The sequence below is a fragment of the Mus pahari genome, chromosome 1 (assembly GCF_900095145.1).
Source record: "Mus pahari chromosome 1, PAHARI_EIJ_v1.1, whole genome shotgun sequence".
Lineage (NCBI taxonomy): Eukaryota > Metazoa > Chordata > Mammalia > Rodentia > Muridae > Mus > Mus pahari.
The window spans coordinates 169,458,540-169,477,785 of record NC_034590.1 but is presented as its reverse complement, the minus strand read 5'-3'; the positions used below and the strand labels follow the sequence as shown (position 1 = coordinate 169,477,785).

Sequence of the window (19,246 nt, the reverse complement as noted above, 5' to 3'; positions counted from 1 at the left end):
GTTGTCCATCCCGGTAATGACCACCTAGCAGAGAAAGAGATTTATTCTTCTGGACATTTATAAATGCCTACTTTGACTTTTGGTGACTAGGTAACCAATCTGACTAAAACCTGGATTTCTCAGACCTGTCAAGAGGAATACAATTGTGATGAAATTAATCAGTTGATTTGAAAACAGAGACAAAAGAGAATGCTTCAGGAAGTGTATATTGGGTGGGTGTTGGAGGGGATCAAAAGTTGAGACTATGAGCTGCTATAACATTATAGTTTTCAGATGGCTTATAATTCATCTATAATGGGAAAAATACTTTACCATGGAGATAATATCCTGGGATAAATTCAGAATCATAGGTTGTATTATGGATGTGTTTGTAGATATATGTGAATTGCAGGGAGTGAATTTTTTTCTCTGAATGTAATTTAGCTTAGATAAGATGATGAATAAGCTATACACAACAAGAGCCCATTTGATGTAATGTGGGTAATTTTAAGCATAAAACCACCGTATTTTAGAACTGGAAGGGACCTTAGTCTGTGCCTAGTGTATATCATTTTGCAGACAGAGAAAATGAATCCTAGAGGATGAAGTGGCTTTGCCTAGAGTGTGGACTGGGGACTCAGATAGGTAAATTACTAGGTTGGGAGACTTTCGAGACTATAAGGCTTGCTACCCACAAGAAGTTTTTCCTAATCCTAGTCTCACGCCTTTGCTGGTCAGGGACACAGTGTGGTTTGTGCTGCAATATGAGGCAACGCCTCAGCACTTGCATGAGCAGATACTTAGTAAAAGTACCTCACGGCTCCCGATTAATACTCGTTTACAAGAGTTTGGGGAAATAGAGTGATGTCATTTTTTAGCTTCCTCCTTTGTTTGGGCTATTAACAGAGCTTCATAGGGTTTCTCAGCAGGTTCAGAAAAATTTAGTGAAAGTCATGTATGCTGTTCTTTTCAGAGAAAACCATTGGTTGCTAGAGATCGAATTTAAAATGGTTTCATATCATAGGGATTTTAATAATGAAGTCTGAAGTATTTGTACATGAATTCATTAAGCCCAGATTAGCCTTACTATAATTACTCAGAAAGTAACTCAATTGAAAATATTTTTAAATGGTATAAAATACACGGTTAGGCTAGAAAGCTACCCCATTCTACTTTATCAGCTCCATAAAGCACCAGCCGACTTGGACATAACTTTCATAGTATACAGAATGCAATCATAAAAAGTATTATTCCTAAATCTATTTTTTTATATTCTTTCAGTAGTTAAGAGCTTTATACCTCGGTGGTAGGAGTGAGATATACTAGGGATGGAATGTCATAAAATGCTGGGGACTTTTACTAGCTGTCCTTTATACTGCCTGCCTCAGTCAGTGTAGGCTGATGGGCTGCAGCGGTACGGCTGAGAATTGATGCTGGCAAGCACCTTCTCTAGAAAACATAACTGGAAGATACTTTTTTTAAATTATTATTTTGTATTTTTTCTTATCTACAAATAAAAGGCATTTATCGAGTGTGGAGTGATTTCAGACAGAGCCCAGTGACAGGCAAAGTATTGGTCTTAATTTCTTTCATGATGAAAGGTGAGGTAAGTGCGGGACAGAGGAACTTGACAGAACTCTCTTGGGCCTCCATCTGGAATAGGACAAGAACAAAAGGCGAGGGAGGTATTCTAATGCCAAAAGACTCGGGGAGGGGGTGAGTTTGGGGCATCCAAGCAGTTCGAGATAGTCACTAAAGTTTTGCCAAGGCTCTTGGGGGTTTGGTTCAGTTTGAACTATTTGTGTGTGTGCCAGGAGGAAGTGGCAGGCTTGTGGGTACTGGCTGTGTAGCGTGGAGCTGCCTGAGCTGTCTGGCTTTGGAGACACTTACAACTAAATCACAGCCTGTGTGGTGCCACTGAGGGTAGGGATGGCCTCTGGAGGAGAGCATGACTTTGGCACTGCTCCAGTGGTGACAGACCTGCACCCAGGCAGGAAGGGGCTCTGTTATGCTCAAACTTTGGTATATTTAATTAAGTACTGAAACTGTTTCCTCAGGCAAATTCTTTGAGCTGCCCCAAGCGGTTTCTACCTGTTTTGATTTAGTCGATAGAAAGTGTGTCTCCATTGCAAGCCCCTTAACTGGGGGCCTTCAGTCATGATGGGGCCAGAGAGGTCGGTAAGGTTAGAAGAGACAAGGCCAGGCCCCAAGTTTCTCGAATCTCTGAGATGTGCTTGTTCATCGCTTTTCCTGCTCTGGACTTTGAAGGTTGGATGTCATTGGGTCCCATATATCTCAATGCCCCCAAATAAATCATTCGTAAGGTAATAGTCATGAGGTCATATTTGAGAACCCCTTTGGGGGTTCTTACTAGCATGTAGCTAAAGCATGACAAGGTAATGAATTTTCACCCCGCTCTTTCTTCTACATTATAGTTGTCCCAAGGTTTTCAAGCAAGCAGTCAGTAAGGTTCTAACACCTTGAATCACATGACTGCAGTGAGTAGAAGGCCTCACATATCCCAGGTTTGTCACTCATGTCTATTACTTGAGTCTTCTCTCCATGGCCATTGAGGTCTCATAAAAATAGGTATTGCTTTGGGCATCAAGATCTTCTGGCTACTTCTTAGCATTAATAACATTGTTAAATGAATGTTGCAGGTCAGAGAAGACCAAGGGAAATCTGTCCGTCTGAGACTGCTTATATGTAATGATAGCATTGGCTCACTTGTGAAATACTACCATGGATCAACTTCCAAGTGCCAAAGGTTTTACATGTGAGAGACCCTGATGGTGCTCATGGGAATTCTGAAAGGAAGATTGTTTTCTTGCAGTTACAGATGAGGAAACCAAGATTGAAAGAACCTAGCAGCTACTTGGAACTGGCTAGGAAGGTGGTTTAGCCAGGGTTCAATCAAGTCTTGTTTAACTACAATGTCCACATGTGTGTGCTGATTGAGGCATCAAGCTCAATCTGCTCGATCCACATGAGATTGCTCTGATAAGTAAAAGGGTTTCTCCTCTATTCTGGACAGAGCAGTTATCCTGTCTTCCTTGTAGAAGGCTAAGTCCTGATTCTGGGTTTTCACAATGCATTGACCACTGCCATGGTGATGTGGCACCCTGCCTCCTTCAGGGACAAGCAGGTATATGTGGTAAAATCGGACATCAGCTTTGTCAGCTTACCACAGGGACTGGTGTCATGCTGGACTGGGAAGATGGTGCAGTTGTTAAAGTGCTCTGCAGGCATGAGGGCCCAAGTTGGGATTCCCATGATGCATACATAAAACCAGACTGACATAGAAACGTTCACCCGTTCATAGAAGGTGGAGACCGAGACAGGTGGATCCTTGAAATTCATCAGCCAGCTGATGAATCTGTGAGAGTCTATCTCCAGAAAAGTTAGAGGGTGGTTAAAGAGAGACGTGGGATATTGATTTGTGACCTCTACACAAATAAAAACATACATGCAGGCTCAGACATGTGCACCTTGAAACTGCACTACACACACACACACACACACACACACACACACACACACACACCGATACTTACAAGTATATAGCACAAAAAACGGACATTTTGAAATAAAACATAAGATCATGGATAAAAAGCTTGTCCTCAGTAAGGGGAAGCATGAGCCAATCCTACTTCTCAGCGCAGAAGAGAATTCATTTCGTTCTTACTGATTGGCAGTGGTAGAATTCAGCTGGATTCTGGTTACCCCTTGAACCACGTGTGGGGCTGGCTGGGCTTGGGGACTCCATGATGAAGACTGATACTGAATGTGACTTCAGTTAATGGTGACTGTGACTCCTTTCAAGGGAGCAGCATTCACTCCAGCCGCTCTCCAGATCCCTTCCCAGGCCCTGGTTAGTTGGGTGCAAGTAAAATTTATAGCGCTTTACTGGAAAAGCCCTGGACTTGAAAAGGGATTTTTCTCTCAGTAGCTCAAACCACAAGAGGACTCATAAGACAGCTGTCTCCCCAGGTGAGACTTCTTAAATGGGAGTTAAGTGCATGCATTTTCAAGAAACTAAACTGCCCTCATATATAATTTAACCTGGGTAAGAAAGAAGAGTAGAGAAATGAGTGTGATTACATCGCTTGGGAAGTAGTAACCTCCCCTCCCCCAGAAGTCATGCACACTCCCTCTGTTGGGCACATCTTGAATGCGGTGGTGTGTGGGCTAAGTGTGATACTGTAATAATGGTGAGGCTTCTCTACCTGTAGTCAGGGACTGTGGATTGAAATAGTAAATTATTCTGAGCAGACAGAATGGGCAGTAAGACAGCCATCCCCATTCTCCTCATAAAACAGAGCAATAGGTAAATAAAGGACAGCTGACTCACTTAACCCACATTGCTCTGTGCGCTGCTAATTATTAACCCAGGCCCAAGACAGGGGTTCACCCAGAGTGTAGTTAAATCATTTTTAATAGAGGTAAACACTACCAGTGTGGGCGAGCAATACTCAAGAAAATTTCTCATCAGCCACGTTCAGGAATCACCCAGCCTAATTGCCATAACTTATTAATAATAATAAATAATCTAGTCTTTTTATGGGCTGGGTCTCTGAGGACTCCATGCATTACAGAGCTGGGGGAGGGGGGCTTGAATCCCTCTACAGCAGTGGGGGAGGGGCTCACATCCTTGGTCTTCCATCAGGTTAAGAAAGGCAGATCTGGAGCCCTTCCTCCTTGTTTTCTTCCCACATATGAATGGCCAGCTCACACATGGCCTTTCATCTGTCTCCAGGGCTAGAAGGGCTCCAGGGGCTGGAGGGCGGGGGAGTTGGGGGCGAGGGGCCGAGGAACAGGCTTTCTTTGTTCACGTGAGTCTGAGCAAAGCTTTGTCTGAAGGAGTTGGTTTCCTCTGCTTCACTGTCCCTGGTGTCCTTCAGGCTCAACCTAATTGTGGCTGGGTGGTGGTCACTGGCAACGCCCAGCTCTGAATTTATGTGATTTTGAGTCCTGCAAGGGTAGAAAATGCCACAGTGTCTTACTCTCAGTGTGGCTTTCAGTGGTTTAAGTATCTCAGTGAACTTCACCTTTCCAGGGGCATGGAGTGGTTTTAGAATCTGTAGCAAGGAAATGGGAGGTCAGAGGGGGCAGACCATCTCCCTGTGGTTGGTTAGACCAAGACTGTGACCTGGGACTCCCGTTCTGCACGCTTTGATCTTTAGAATCGGCAAAGCCAATGGCTGTGGAGATCGATGGATGCTGTGCTCACAAATGCTGGAGCCCAGAACGGTGCGGTGAACTTTGGGGGCCAATATCTTGTAACATCCATTGATCTGTGTGGTGGAGTGTAACATGTCACTGAACCATGTGGACACAGTCAGCTCCCCTCTTCCTCCTCCACTTCTTCTGTCCCATCTACACACAATCCCATCTTGAGCTTGGGTGGCCATCTTCATCTGTTAACATGACAATTTAAAAGACCCGTGAGCCATTATTACAGGGAATGTGGAGTGAACACTGCTAAGAGTCGGAAGACTTACACCACAGACCCCCAAAGACAGGAACTGAGAGTGTAAATTCCAAGATGGTGCCTGTGTAGTACTAGAGTCTGCTCAGATTTACACATGGGTAAAACACGACCGTGAATACACGCTTGGAAGAGCTTTTTAAAAGACGATGGCAACCTGGAATAGCCACATGAACATCAGGAGGCTTTGGGGGTGGCAGGCCTGAATAGCATCTGCTCACATCTGTCTGGCAAGATGTGCAGCACACAGTAGTATTGCAAGGAGCAAGGCTAAAAAGTCAGCCCTGAGCTCCCTTCCCCACAACCTGCTGCTGGTGCTGTCCAGTGACTCAAATCAATTCTGAGTTTCAAAGGAAACGCTCCTTGTCAGAATCATGGAGAGGAGGAGGTTGAGGATTCTGGACGGATGTCGAGACTGGCTCTGTACTTAAGAGATTAATCTCATTTCCCTGATGTTTTCAAGGTTGAAGGTTTTTGTCTGTATTCATTAAAGGGGGATGATAAATGTCTAATTTGTTCTTTGCTAATAATCATGATAAGCATTTGAACTTTATTAAGGTTAAATGAGTCTTATGTAGTCCTGGCTCAGCCTGGTGGTCCACGTATGACCTTAGGAAAAGACTTTTCACTTATCCTAGACTCAGCCTCCTTATCTTGTATGTTATGGGAGTGGTAAGACAGAGGCACCCTCTTTGCTTCTCTCTCAGTGGTAACAGTGTCCAGTGGTCTGGATGTAGGTAGGCGTTTAAGGTCCCTTGCTCCTATCCTTGGGAGCTCACACTCTACAGAAATAGCTAATTATAATTGAAGTTATAGCTGCAAAATGCATGGATTTCTCTAGGGACACAGGTGGAAATGGTGACATTTGAAGGGTGGGTAGCTGGGCTCTGTCAGGAATACAAGCACCAAGTCAGAGACTAGGCATTCAGATGGTGAGGTCTAGGGGGCAAGCTTATGTAGTGTGGTTGATTTAAGTGGCTGCCTACAGCCTTTTCCTCAGTCCCTGGGCGGTAGCATCTCATTGCTCGGCCAGAATTTGCACTGAAGATGAATTGCCAAGGCTAGGGATACTGCACAGTGTACATAGGAGAGGTTTGTGTTGCTCAAGTCTGCAGCTTCTCAAGTCCCTACAAAAATGCCACAGTATGTGTTTATAATCTATAAATGCTGTTCTGTATACTTTAAGTCACCTTCAGATTGCTTCTGTGATAATATACTACTTAGGACATAATAACAACAATACGTGCTTGTCTAAACATGTTAGTTTTAAACCAAGATTGTGAATATAAGGTGTGCTCATTGCTAAAGATTAAAATAATATGTACAATCTCATATAAGATTAAAGAAATCCAAGTTCCATCTACCAAAGATGAGGAATATCTTTGTGGCCATTGTCACAAACCTCTCTTTATTCAGCCATGAATTTGCACATGCTCACAGGCACATAAATGTTCTCAGGACTATGTGCTTCACCTAGATATCTAATGTTTTCACTGGAGGCCAGTTAGTTAGAGTCCATAACCATTTCAAAATGACTGTGTGGGGGCAGGGTGGGGATGGAGAGATATAGGCATGCAGTGGGTGGTGTCTATGTGGTGGCCAGAGGACAAATCTGAACAGTCACTTTTTTCATTTTTCCTTCATATAGATTCCAGGGGTCAAACTTGGGTTCTGACCCATCTCCACAGTCCTCCTTAGTCATTAAATCACAGCACAGCAAGCCATGTGCACATAAGTTACATTGACTCTCTGGTGACTGTTAGTATCATCCCATGCTTTCCCGTTGTAAACAATATTTTGGTGTACCTCTCTCTAGATCACTTTGATATCTTTAGGAGATATTTTGTTGGGTAAAAGTCCTAAAGTTGTTGGTCAAAGAATGCAGATTGGAGAGATTTCTATATAAACTGTCAGACTATCTTCAGGTGCTGGCTCCCATCTGGATGGTCCTGGGTCACTGTTCTCTCTGTGTTGAAGATACCAAATGAAAAACCATGATCAGTTGAGAAACTTCTGTGATGATTGGGAGTCCAAGCTCCTTTGTGTGTAGAAGATTTTTTTTTTAAATGCTTTCTATGTGTAGCTGTGGTCACTGTGAAATGCGGAGAAAAACGATTATCTTGATTCCTGATTGCTAAACACTGAAATAAGTTGAAAAGTCACTAGTATTAAAGGGGCAGGGGAGGTAGTGTCCTCACAGGGTAGAGTTCTCTGTGGCCATGAAATGACTGCCATAATGTGAGTCTCATCTGCACTGTTGAACAGAGGCCACAGTTAGAAAAATGAAGCTTTGCTGTCCATGTATACTAGATTCAAAGATCAAAGTACACTTGGCCTTGGTCGTCCTGTCGGGCAGACAGGGCGTTTTGTTTTGCTGTGGCTACTAGTAACAAAGTATTCAGCACACAAGAGTCTCTCCATGTTTGTTGAAAAGGCTACCCGGGTATATTTTCATCTTTCTAGCAGACTTAGGGGTCACCATGAAGACACAGTATCTTATTAGTCACGGGTTCTCATGTGGAGAGTGTATGCATGTTTTGTTTGTGTGATTTAAATACGACCCTGAATTCACAGATTCTTTCAGTCCGTGTTTGTTGTCTTTGACCAGTCAGGTAGCTTTATAGAGCTGAATGGCTCACACGGGCTTGGGTTCAGTCATGAGCCCCTACTGTATTAGCCGTGTGGAGACTCAGTTTCTCTGTAAAGTAAGAACAATAGAGAGCCTGTTTCATAAGGCCATTGCAATCATGACATTTTGGATCCCAACAAACACCTTTGTCCTGCATGTTACATGTGGACTACTATCCTAAGTCCTTAAGAGTCAGGCCATGACACATTTAATCTTTCCTATCATAATGTCTGTGTTCTGGTATAGGGGACAGCAAAGCAGAGAGTTTATAAGTGTTAGCCATGATTTAGACCCAGGTCGTCCCCATCCAGTGCCTGGGCCTGGTGTGCAGGGAGTGCCGTGTGGAGAGCAGTGAGCAAAGCTAGTGTGTGGGAGCTGATTGTCACACTTTCTTCTTTACCATCATTAATATTTTTTTCTCTTTGTCTCTCCCCTCTTGTTTTTTCTCCTTCTGCCCTCAGATGTTTTCCAGCAAGGTAAGTTTCACCTCATCCTGTTGCTATGCTATTGGCTATATCGCTTGGGTGGTGGGACTTTGCTTTTCTGAGGATGTGTCTCTGAAAATTAAGAGACCCCATAAGGACAGTAACCTGAGGTGTCATTGGTCTCTCTGGGCTCTACTTCTTCCTCTGAACCACGTTTGGGGTTGTGTCTGGGGACTAAACATCTGGGGAGGAGGACAGGGATGCCAATGGACTTGGGAGGAACAGGTATCTAGAAGGAGTTGTCCTGAATCAGAGGCAGCTCCTGCTTTCAGAGGGCCCCCTTAGCCAGCCCCAATGGAGATGTCTTTGCTGAGCAAACATGTAGTCATGGGGTTGTGACAAGAGCAGACTGGTTTGCCCTCCAGCCTAGCCAATGTATGCCTCAGCCTCTCCAGCTGAGTGTGTGACTGACAGAGTCAGACAGCAGTCAGTGGTGTCCTCTGTTGTAAAACAGAGGTGAGCAGAGACCTAAGCGTTTTCTCACTGATGTGCCTGACCGGTATCCGACTGGTATGTCCTTGTCTTACATAGCTGAAACCCACACAGGTTTTCATACCAATGCCACAAGCTGGGATGTGGTTCTCACTTACACATAGCCACAAAGCTCTTTGAAACAGAAGGGAACTCTGGGGTCATGACCTGAGTAGAACTTTCTGGATGCACATGGTAGGGGAATTGCCTTTCAGTCGAGTTTGGGTACTAGTGGCAGACATTAGTTGTTTATGTTCAAACTGGGAAATATGTCCACTGTATTTTTCTGGAACTCAAATCTGGTTTACAGTAAAGATTTAAAAATATGCCTAGGCGTTCCATAAATAGCTTCCAAATAATCTTAAAGACTTGGTAATTTTTTTTTTACAACTGCTACCGCACCCCAAACATGCAGCTCACGATATGGAGAGTACCCACTCTTCGATAGAAGCCAGGTTGTGGGTAACAAGGGGGGTTTCTATTGTGTTGTCTTTTAAGAGTCTGGAGTCGTAGACCTACTTTCATAAATAATTCATAAAATTTCAACAAGCTATAAGCAATAAGTTCCATTTGACTAGAGACTAAGAGATGGGTAGAATTGAAAAGGTGTCATGGCTGTCAGTGTAATGAGAGTGCTGCAGTCGTTCGGTCGGTGCCCATTGCCGCAGTGGCTTCTCATCCTTTACAAATTGGGGGTTCAGCGAGACAGTAGGGACGAGACACCACCCTCATGAGTTGTGATATAAACATCAAACACCCAACTCCAAATGATATTTATCCCCTCACAACACAAAGTGCTTGAGCTGGGAACATGCATTTCAGGGCTATTGATGAAGGGGGAAGGGGAGAACCTCCCATCCACATGCCACAGAGAGCCGTCTTGAGCGCTGTAATTGATATAAAGAGCGGCTGGCGGAGAGATGATGTCAAATCTGTGTCCCTTTTCATCAGTCATGCTATTTGATTGATGGGATTTGCCTGTCAGTTGCAATGATACACACAGTAAAACTTACAATCATCTACAAATCACTGGCCGTTGAGACTTAAGAGTATCTGAGAGAGAGAGAAGCCCATAGGCAGGAGTTGCCTACTATATCTTGGGATGGGGGCTGCAGCTCTCTTTGAAGATATGACTAGGGTCTGCTCTCTTCACTACGGCCATCAGTTGCGGATACCTTCTTGGCTGAGGATGAAGCTTCATGGGCCTCTCCCCAACCGTGCTGGGATTTTGGCTGACTTGATCTTGTGCAGATCTTGTGCATGCAGCCACAGCTGCTCTGAGTTCATCTGGACAGCTGCACGGTACTGCAACTACCCTTTCCCTGCAGGGGTCTACCTCTGGATCTTTACATCTTCCTGCCCCCCTTCTCACATTGATCCCCAAGCTTTGGTGTCAGAGTGTGCTATAGTAGTCCCATTTGGTGCTGAATATCTCACAGTCTTTGATTCTCTGCTGATTTCCCCGTTATGACACGCTAGCCACACTCATGAGGATAGATGGTCTACACGCACAATGTCCACACGGCGGCAGTGCGTGTATTTAGTGAGGGAGTGGGGGAAAAGGTCAGGAGAGAAGAGTAGGAGTGGAGAAACAGGAGAGAAGCTTGAGGGAGGGCGCGGGGCTAAGATTTGATGAAAACATCACATGAATATGTGAAATTCTCAATAAAGAGTAACTTCCAAATGTATATGCCAGGTTCAATATGCTCAATTTCTATTTATTGATTTTTATTATTTCCCAACTTTCATGCAACTTACACATTTTTACCCATGTTGTGTGTAGTGAATGCTTTTTTGACCCTGAGCACCAGAATTTTGAAAGCATTTGTTTTTGACATACCACAATTTATGAATCGCTTTTATATTGAACACACACATAAAAGATACTAGCAGTGGAATTATTGTTAATTATTTACAGACTTTGTTCTTTGTTCTTAGAGGACCGTGTTGTTCTGAGACGCCTCAGAAAGGTTATTTAGGAGTTTACACAGCTGACACCTACCCTTTTCCAGTGCCTTTGTTTCTGGTTACTCTACCTATGAAAGTAATGTTCCAAATAATGTTGACAGACACAGGAAACTAAGCCAAGGCATTCTGCATCCTCTATACAGACTCTGGAAACGTGACTGTTACAACCGGAAATCCCTGGGGAGATGTAAGTAGTGGTAGAAACAGACAGCAGAAATCTAGTGTTTGCAAATGAGTGGATGCCACTTCGGTCATTTTCTGAAACCCATTTCAAGGTGGCCACTGACAGTGGCTCTACCTTCCTGAACATATAGCCTGTGGCTTGGGCTTGGCCTCGGGGCTGAGCACCGGGTGGAAGAGACACCACTTTACAGGTGTGCCTTGTCAGGAAGAGGAGGGAGAGCCTATCTGCCTGCTGTATAGCTGTGTGTTTGTGTTATGTGTGCTCTGTCAGGCAGAATTGGGAAGCAAGCATGCGGTTGACAACCCCAGACCTTCTCAGAGGAAACACGCGTTATTTCCTCTGGATTGTATTGTCTGTATTTCACTACAGATCAATCTTGTTACAGTAGGTGACAGCGTGGCGGCTACTGCTCGGCCTTTCAGGGCTGTGTGCATGGTGCTTTGCGTGTTTATGGGGACAGGTTTCCCTCTTGATCTGGTGGCATTTCGTTGTTTTGGTGCTTTCTTCTAGAAATGCTACTTGCTTAGGCCTCGGCTGAAATGGTCAAGGACCAGTGAACCCACAGCTGTGTCTTTTCCCAGCAAAGAGCCAAGGCCAGGAAGCTTGTTATTCACAGAGTCCCTGAGCCACTGGTTCTCACTCAGTGGCTCTTCGTGCGTGTACTGAGTCGCCGCGTTGTGGACACACCTAGAGTTCTTTCACAGCATCATTTGATGACCGCAAGCAGGCCTATACACACTTGCAGGCACACCCCCACGCAGACCTGCATGCCTCATTTGAAGCCGCTGAAGCGCCTTTTAAAATGCACTCATCCGTAGATGCAACCCTGATTCCAAAAATCGAACAGAAACTCTTTGAGCAGCTTCAAGATCAGAACACTGTCGCTCAGTGGGGCATTTGTAAATATACACAGGCACAGTAGCTAGACATAGCTGTTGAGTTAATTCTCTTTGTACTGAAGCCTTTGCATGACCTGAGACCAAAGAGGCAAAGCTTCCCTTGCTCCGGTTTCTGCCCAGATCTGGGCTGTTGCTTAGGGAGAGATGTGTCCTCTGCCACCTGTGTCTTCTGAAGCTGGAAATAAGTGTCTGGTACTTCGTTGGGCTTGATGATCGTGAAGTGAACGAGACAGCAACGGCTCTTTCTTGTGGATCCCACAGTTGGGTGCACAGGGTAGCCAAGGAATCAAGGACATAAAACAACGTCTTGAGTAACGGAATCTCTTCAGAGTAATATCCTGGTGCCTAAAGGGATGCTTCCTGTGGTGTGGTCAGGGGAGGATAAGAATGATGGACTGGAGAGTCTAGAGGATGAAAAGCCCTTGAAGCAGGCTTCCAGTGTTCTAGGCTCCAGGGGAAGCAGGTATGGCTAAGGCTGGTGAGTGGAGAGAACTGTATAGAATGAGCAGGGCTGAGTAGTGGAGTCTGCGGCTCAGGGGAAGGAAGCTGGAGGATCTTCTCAGTAGCCCCTTTGGCTGTGAGCAGTAGGTGCAGAGGAGCAGTATACAGTGTATGGAAATGGGACTAGAGCTGGCTGCCCAGTGGGCTCAGGCCCTGCTCTCGCCCTCTGGTGAGTCTCTGCTCTTCTAGGCTGGGGAACCATTGGTCTGTCCAAGTTACGAAGCCACCTGTCTCCAGGATGCATACTTAGACATGCATGTGAGTATGTGTATGGTCATGAAGCCCATACATAAATAAGATCACATTTGGCTCTAGGTATCTGTCCTCAGACAACCACAGGTGGGAAATGTGTCCAGGCACACTTGCAGCTACTAAGCATGTGACAGCTTATTTTTCTTGTCATTTCCCCTATATGCATTGTAGTGGCTGTTTACAAAGCGCCTGCATTCCTTAGTGTTCCAAGTCATCTGGGAGGATGCTGTATGCAAGTATGTTCATCTTAAATAAGGTCTTATCCAACCAACAGACTCCAGGTCATGACTGCATAGGAAATTAAAACCGGTCGGAAGGGATGGCTCAGCAGTTAAGAGTACATACGGCTCTTTCAGAAGACCTATGTTTGATCCCCCAAATCCACATCAGCAGCTTATAACTGCCTATAACTTAGGTTCCAGGAGATCTGGCACCTCCTCCTGGCTTCCTGGCATACCCGCACTCATGTGCATGTAACCACACACATACACATCACCACACACATACATATCACTAACAGAAAAATTTAAAAATAATGCTCACACACACAACACACACACACATGCATATACACATATGTGTATGCATACATAAACATACATATATGTATATGCATATGAATGCATACATGTACACATATGCAAATGTATATACACACACATATATCAGATCAGATGAGAAATATGCGAGGATCTGGATATCTTTGGGCAGAAGTTATTCAAGAGAAGCTGGAACTCTGGGAATATATAAGTCCAATTGTTAAGCCTTTATGTAAAACTTAAACAAATGAACTAAAACCTGCTTGTACCAGGAAGGCCTCTGCTATCCAATGGGTGGCTGGTACTCTGGGAAACTCGGCTCTGTTTCTGCTGGTGTTACTTTCCTTGTGCACTGGGGCAGCTGTGAAGCCCTGTGACCTTGGTTTTTCCTCATCTGTAAAATTTGAGGATTGAGGGAGCCCACCCTGCTGCCTTCCTGCCCACAGTCTTAAACTGTCTGTGTGGTTGAGTCTAAGCATAGCTCCGTAAGGGTTTTGGCTATTATCTGCAGGGCCTGGGTGGGCACTAAGCATTAAGGTTAGAGAAGTGGCTTCAGAATTATAGCACAGCCACTTGGAAATATCAGCTCTTCCCCAGCAGATGAACACTGGGATTCGCCACGGATAGCGATGCTTTTATTAATTTGAAGAGAACAATAAATCAGTTTGGTCTCTGGCAGCTAAGCCAAGCTTGTTAATTGTTGGGGTGGGCTTGTGGTGACAGGAGACCACAGTCATTTATAATAAGCTCAACTTGAGCTCTTCTGAGTATTTAGAACTTACTGGCCTAACTCCTGTGGCCGGAACTTAGGTTTTCCCCAGCCACTTCAGAAAACCCATTATTATGAGGAAAGCTTTGGCCCCTTAGCCGTGAATTATGGCTCCTCTGATAGCATCTTACATTATGAAATACTGTTTTATGAGTGTGGGATTTGGGTGGATGAATTAAATCTTTGTTATCATTTTTAGGCAGATGTGCTAAAGTTGCTATCCACGATTGTTGATTTGCAAGTGGAGGGTGAGGAGACATTAATGCTGTGGTAGAAGCGTTTGGTTCCCCAGCCACACTGTCCTTTATGTTAATGTTCACTGTGGAGGCAGGCAGGCCGTTTGCTCACTCTGCCCAGAATTAATAGAATATTCTGTGCCATGTAGGGAATGCATCTATCTTCTCAGCATAAGTAGACAACATTAGCATTTAATTTTTACATAGATTCAGCTTATGCACGAGCATGCACGTGCATGCGCGTGTATGTCTGTCTGTCTGTCTGTCTGTCTGTCTGTCTCTCTCTCTCTCTCTCTCTCTCTGTGTGTGTGTGTTCGCATTCTCTATGACAGTTTACCATGCTCCATGTGGGATATGCATCTGTCTGTGTGTGTGTGTGTGTGTGTGTGTGTGTGTTCGCATTCTCTATGACCGTTTACCACGCTCCATGTGGGATATGCAGGACTGCCTGCTCCCTGCTGGGTGACTTTGCTGTACATCTCTCCCTTCAATGCCATCGTCTATGTCTACTTAGTAGGAGGGTGTGGTTTGGGATGGGGTTGTAGTCTCTTTCTCCGATACCCTGGGTTTCACAATTGCTAAATTTGTAAAGGTGGAAGCTTTGATTCTTCCATTGATAGTACTAAAAAGAGCAGTTAGTCCTATAAGTTTTTATTGAAGAGTTGGGTATCAGGGTGCACACCCTGTAATCCAGACCTTGGGATCTGAGGCAGGAGCATCACAGAGTTTGCCTGACATGGCATTATGATAAGACCTTGTCTCAGAAGAAGCCGTAGGGATAAATGGTAATGCTCGTGTTGGTTGACGTTTGTATTCCAAGAGTTGTCCTGGGCCCTTGGCACACACTTTCTTGTTGATTCACTCATTAACATCCTGAGGTGGTTGTGGTTGGTACTCTGATCTTACGGGAGAAAACGGAAGTAGGGTGGAATCATCCTAGCAACAGTTGCATAACTAGTGAGTGGCAGAGTTAGGTCTGTCTTTTAATTGATGGTCTTCTGTGTGGAACAACCTGAGACATAAAAACAAGAAGACAACGTAGAGCGTGCTGGTGTGCTCTGTGCTTAGTTCCTCTGTAATTAGAGGGTGGTGACGGAGGGTGAGTAGGGTACGGTGCTCCTCCTCCCACATGGCTGAGAGTACGGTCCACTCAGTATGGAACATGAGAGACTAACTCTGTTCTTTTCTGTGTGAGGACACAGCTAGAAGCAAGGAACTCGTCAGACCTTGTCCTCATCAAATGTCAAACCCACTGGCACCTTCATCCTGCGTACCCGCCTACTAATGCCACCACCCTGGGGATTGTTTCAACCTCTGGATTTTAAGGGATCAAACATTGAGACCAGGCAGGCAGTTTCTCAGATCTTCCCTGTTTGCAGACAGCGCCTTCGTTTTGAGGAATAGTCCTCAGATGGATGTTATAACACTGCCTGGCTGGTTGCTCTGATCTCACAGTTACGTTTTATGTTACTTGCTCTGTGTGTGATATGAGGTTGTACTGTAGAGGTGAGGGGAAAGCTTGCGGGAGATGGTTCTCAGGATCTAGGGATGGTACTCAGGTCCTCAGGATTGGTGGCAGGTGCCCTTACCCAGGAAGCCATCTCTCTGGCCTGGTTGATTTTATGATTGGACTGGAGCTGTTATATTTGCAAGGACTAATGCAGATGCCGGATGACTTTACCACATGACCTTGCCGCCCCATCATGTGAAGGATGCATACTGTCCCCACAGAGGTGATTTATGACTATTGATACGGATCTCCATCACGTGACTGAAATGGTATTTGTCAAATTCCTCATCTGTGAAGTTGCTCTTCTCTTTCCTGCTCTTCTGGAAGGATTCTACCCCGAGCCCAGGTCTGGAGTGCAGTTCTTCTTCACCTCATGGATCTGCATGGAATTGTCTTCCACTTGCAGTTTCCCCTTATTTAATACTCCACTCATTAATTTATGTATATTTGCTAAAATGTATTAAGTGCTTGTACTGGCTGGTTTTGTGTGTCAACTGGACCCAAGCTACAGTTACCACAGAGAAAGGAGCTTCAGTTGGAGAAATGCCTCCATGAGAGCCAGCTGTAAGGCATTTTCTCAATTAGCCATCAAGGGGGAAGGGACCATTGTGGATGGTACCATCCCTGGGCTGGTAGTCTTGGGTTCTATAAGAGAGCAGGCTGAGCAAGCTAGGGGGGCAGGCCAGTAAGGAACATCCCTCCATGGCCTCTGCATCAGCTCCTGCTTCCTGACCTGCTTGAGTTCCAGTCCTGACTTCCTTTGGTGATGAACAGCAATGTGGAAAGTGTAAGCTGAATAAGCCCTTTCCTCCCCAACTTGCTTCTTGATCATGATATATGTGCAGGAATAGAAACCCTGACTAAGACAGTTCTCATAATAATTTATAATACCAATTAATATGAACTCATGGATATTTATTTTATACTCAGTGTTATCTATATACTATTAATTTCCTTGCTTAATTTGCTCCAATTTGGGGCACTAGAAACCTCTTGCTATATTAATAATCAAGAATATATGTATGCAAATATATATTTGCATTTCCATACTATATTGTACATGGCACCAAAAGATGTTCCAGACTTAGTTCCCAGCACAGTCTCATAGTTTCTTCCTTATGGTGCTCTTGTTGCTTTGCTGGGACAATGATTCTAGACACTAAAATCTGGGTATAGTTTGGCTTGTCACTATTGGAGTATCATTTTATTTAGATCCACCTGGCTGTTAAATGAAGCACATGTCACTAGAGTCTCCAGCTTAGTCCATTACCATAAAGATGATGCTGGCCTTCTGTTCTTGTTGGTTCGGAGGCTCCTCTGGGCCAGGACTTGGGCCCAGGTTGTCTGAGTCCACCTTCTTCCACCCTCCCTTTTTCTAATTCATACAGAAGGAGCAGTCATACACTCCCAGTGGGACCCTTTTCAAAGCATCACATGACTGGACAAGCAGGGAAGGGCAGGTTCAAAGTGTTCCTCCCTGCTTCCACACCTGGCCCAGGCTGTTTTCCTGACTCCTCCAACACTCTATTAGCTTGGAAGTAAACTGTGGGCTTGCCGTGGCTGGAGTTGGGCCGTGTTGCTTGGAGACTTGCCTCTGAGCGGAGCACTGTCCCTTTGCTCACTTTATCTTGGGTGAGTCGGGGACAGAGTAGCTGCTCTGTTTATGGAATTCTGCATGTTGAGGGCTCACATCCCTGTGCCTTCCTGGGATGGATTTATCCTCTTGAGGAACCAGTTCAGAGACACCGTTTACATCTACAACCTTGGTCTCAAGATAGATGATGAAGGTTTGTGGTGTGCAGGGGGAGTTGTTACATATATGAGCTTAGGAATTGCAGTTTGGGCTTGTGAATTTTAAATCCCCCCCCCCCTTTTTGATACAGGGTATCAATTTGGCTAGGGTGGAGCTCACTATGTAGACCAGACTGGTCTCAAATGCACAGTGATCAATTTGCCTCCACCTCTGAAGTGCTGGAATTAACGGCCTGTAATTCCTACCATACCTAGTATTTTAAATTGCTGTAACTAGACTCACACACATTTTTATTAATTAAAAGGGAACCATTACACAACACATTTTGCCAGTTAACGATAACTTTATTTATCCTGTAACATAAAACTCTATGCTTTGGGATGTGAAGAACTCTTGGAAAGCATTTTCTGCATATTTCTGTTGTTCAAGTGTTTTCCTTGCAATAAGTTATCAAGATGTTTGAACAAATGGTTGGAAAGTTGCAGGTGAACATTGTGGGTGATAACAAACTTTGCAACCCAACACCTTCAACTCTTGAAGAATTGGTTGTGTGAAGTATTGTTAGGCATCATAGTGGAAAAGAACTGGGGACTCTCTGTTGGCTGGTTCTGGCAGCAGGTATGTGTGTTGCCGTCTACGGCACATCTCACAGATTTGCTGAGCATACCTCTCAGATGTCATGGTTTCCTCCAGGACTCAGATTAACAGCAGACTGCCAAACAGTGACTGTGGCCCTTTTATGGTAAGTTTGGTCACTGAGCTGGTCATTACTCTCTGTCATATACAACCTGTCTACAGGTTGCACAGCACAATCAAGAGTTGGTTTGTCCTTGTGGCATAGAGTGAAAGAGGAGAACAGTTCAACATGGCATTTGGATGTTTAGCCTTTGGCTTGGGTAAGCTCATGAGATCATCCCCTTAGGGAGCCACTTTACCTTTCCAATGAGCTTCAAGTGCTGAATGAACACTGACTGGACCATGCAGAGCTCATTGGCAGCGTCTCGTGGATCAGCCTTCATGATTGCTCTTGGTTGGCCATGGTCAACTTCCAGTGGCCTCTCACCATGCTGTGCTTGTAGGCCTCTAGGGCCCCATCTCTTCTGCAGAGTTGCTGGGCTATTACTGTGCCACATGTCCATTACCAGTTCTGGGGCAAACACCCTGTTAATTTGCAGAGTTATCTCTGTAGCTTTAGGACCCATCTTTACGGTGAAGAAGAAAAAACATTCAATTTACTTTTTTTTTCATTTATTATTATTATTATTATTATTATTATTATTATATTCTTTATTTACATTTCAAATGCTATCCCAAAAGTTCCCTATACCGCCCCCCCCCACCCCTGCTCCCCTACCCACCCACTCCCACTACTTGGCCCTGGCCTTCCCCTGTGCTGGGTCATACAAAGTTTACAAGACAAAGGGGCCTCTCTTCCCAATGATGGCCAATTAGGCCATCTTCAGCTACATATGCAGCTAGAGACTTGAGCTCAGGGGGTACTGGTTAGTTCATATTGTTGTTGCACCTACAGGGTTGCAGCCCCCTACAACACCTTGGGTACTTTCTCTAGCTCCTCCATTGGG

The 19,246-nt window shown here is 44.8% G+C and overlaps 1 protein-coding gene across 4 annotated transcripts in view; it reads left to right on the top strand.

The window, feature by feature from the left end:
• Gfra1 (GDNF family receptor alpha 1) overlaps positions 1-19,246 on the top strand; it is a 222,434-nt gene that overhangs the window by 53,317 nt on the left and 149,871 nt on the right. For 3 of the 4 annotated variants that reach the window (XM_029539155.1, XM_021190532.1, XM_029539160.1), the window contains exon 5: positions 8,558-8,572. The exons of the other annotated variant lie outside the window; for it this stretch is intronic. In XM_029539155.1, coding sequence (XP_029395015.1) covers positions 8,558-8,572 — 15 coding nt within the window. The remainder of the gene's footprint in view (positions 1-8,557; positions 8,573-19,246) is intronic. 4 annotated transcript variants of the gene reach the window in all.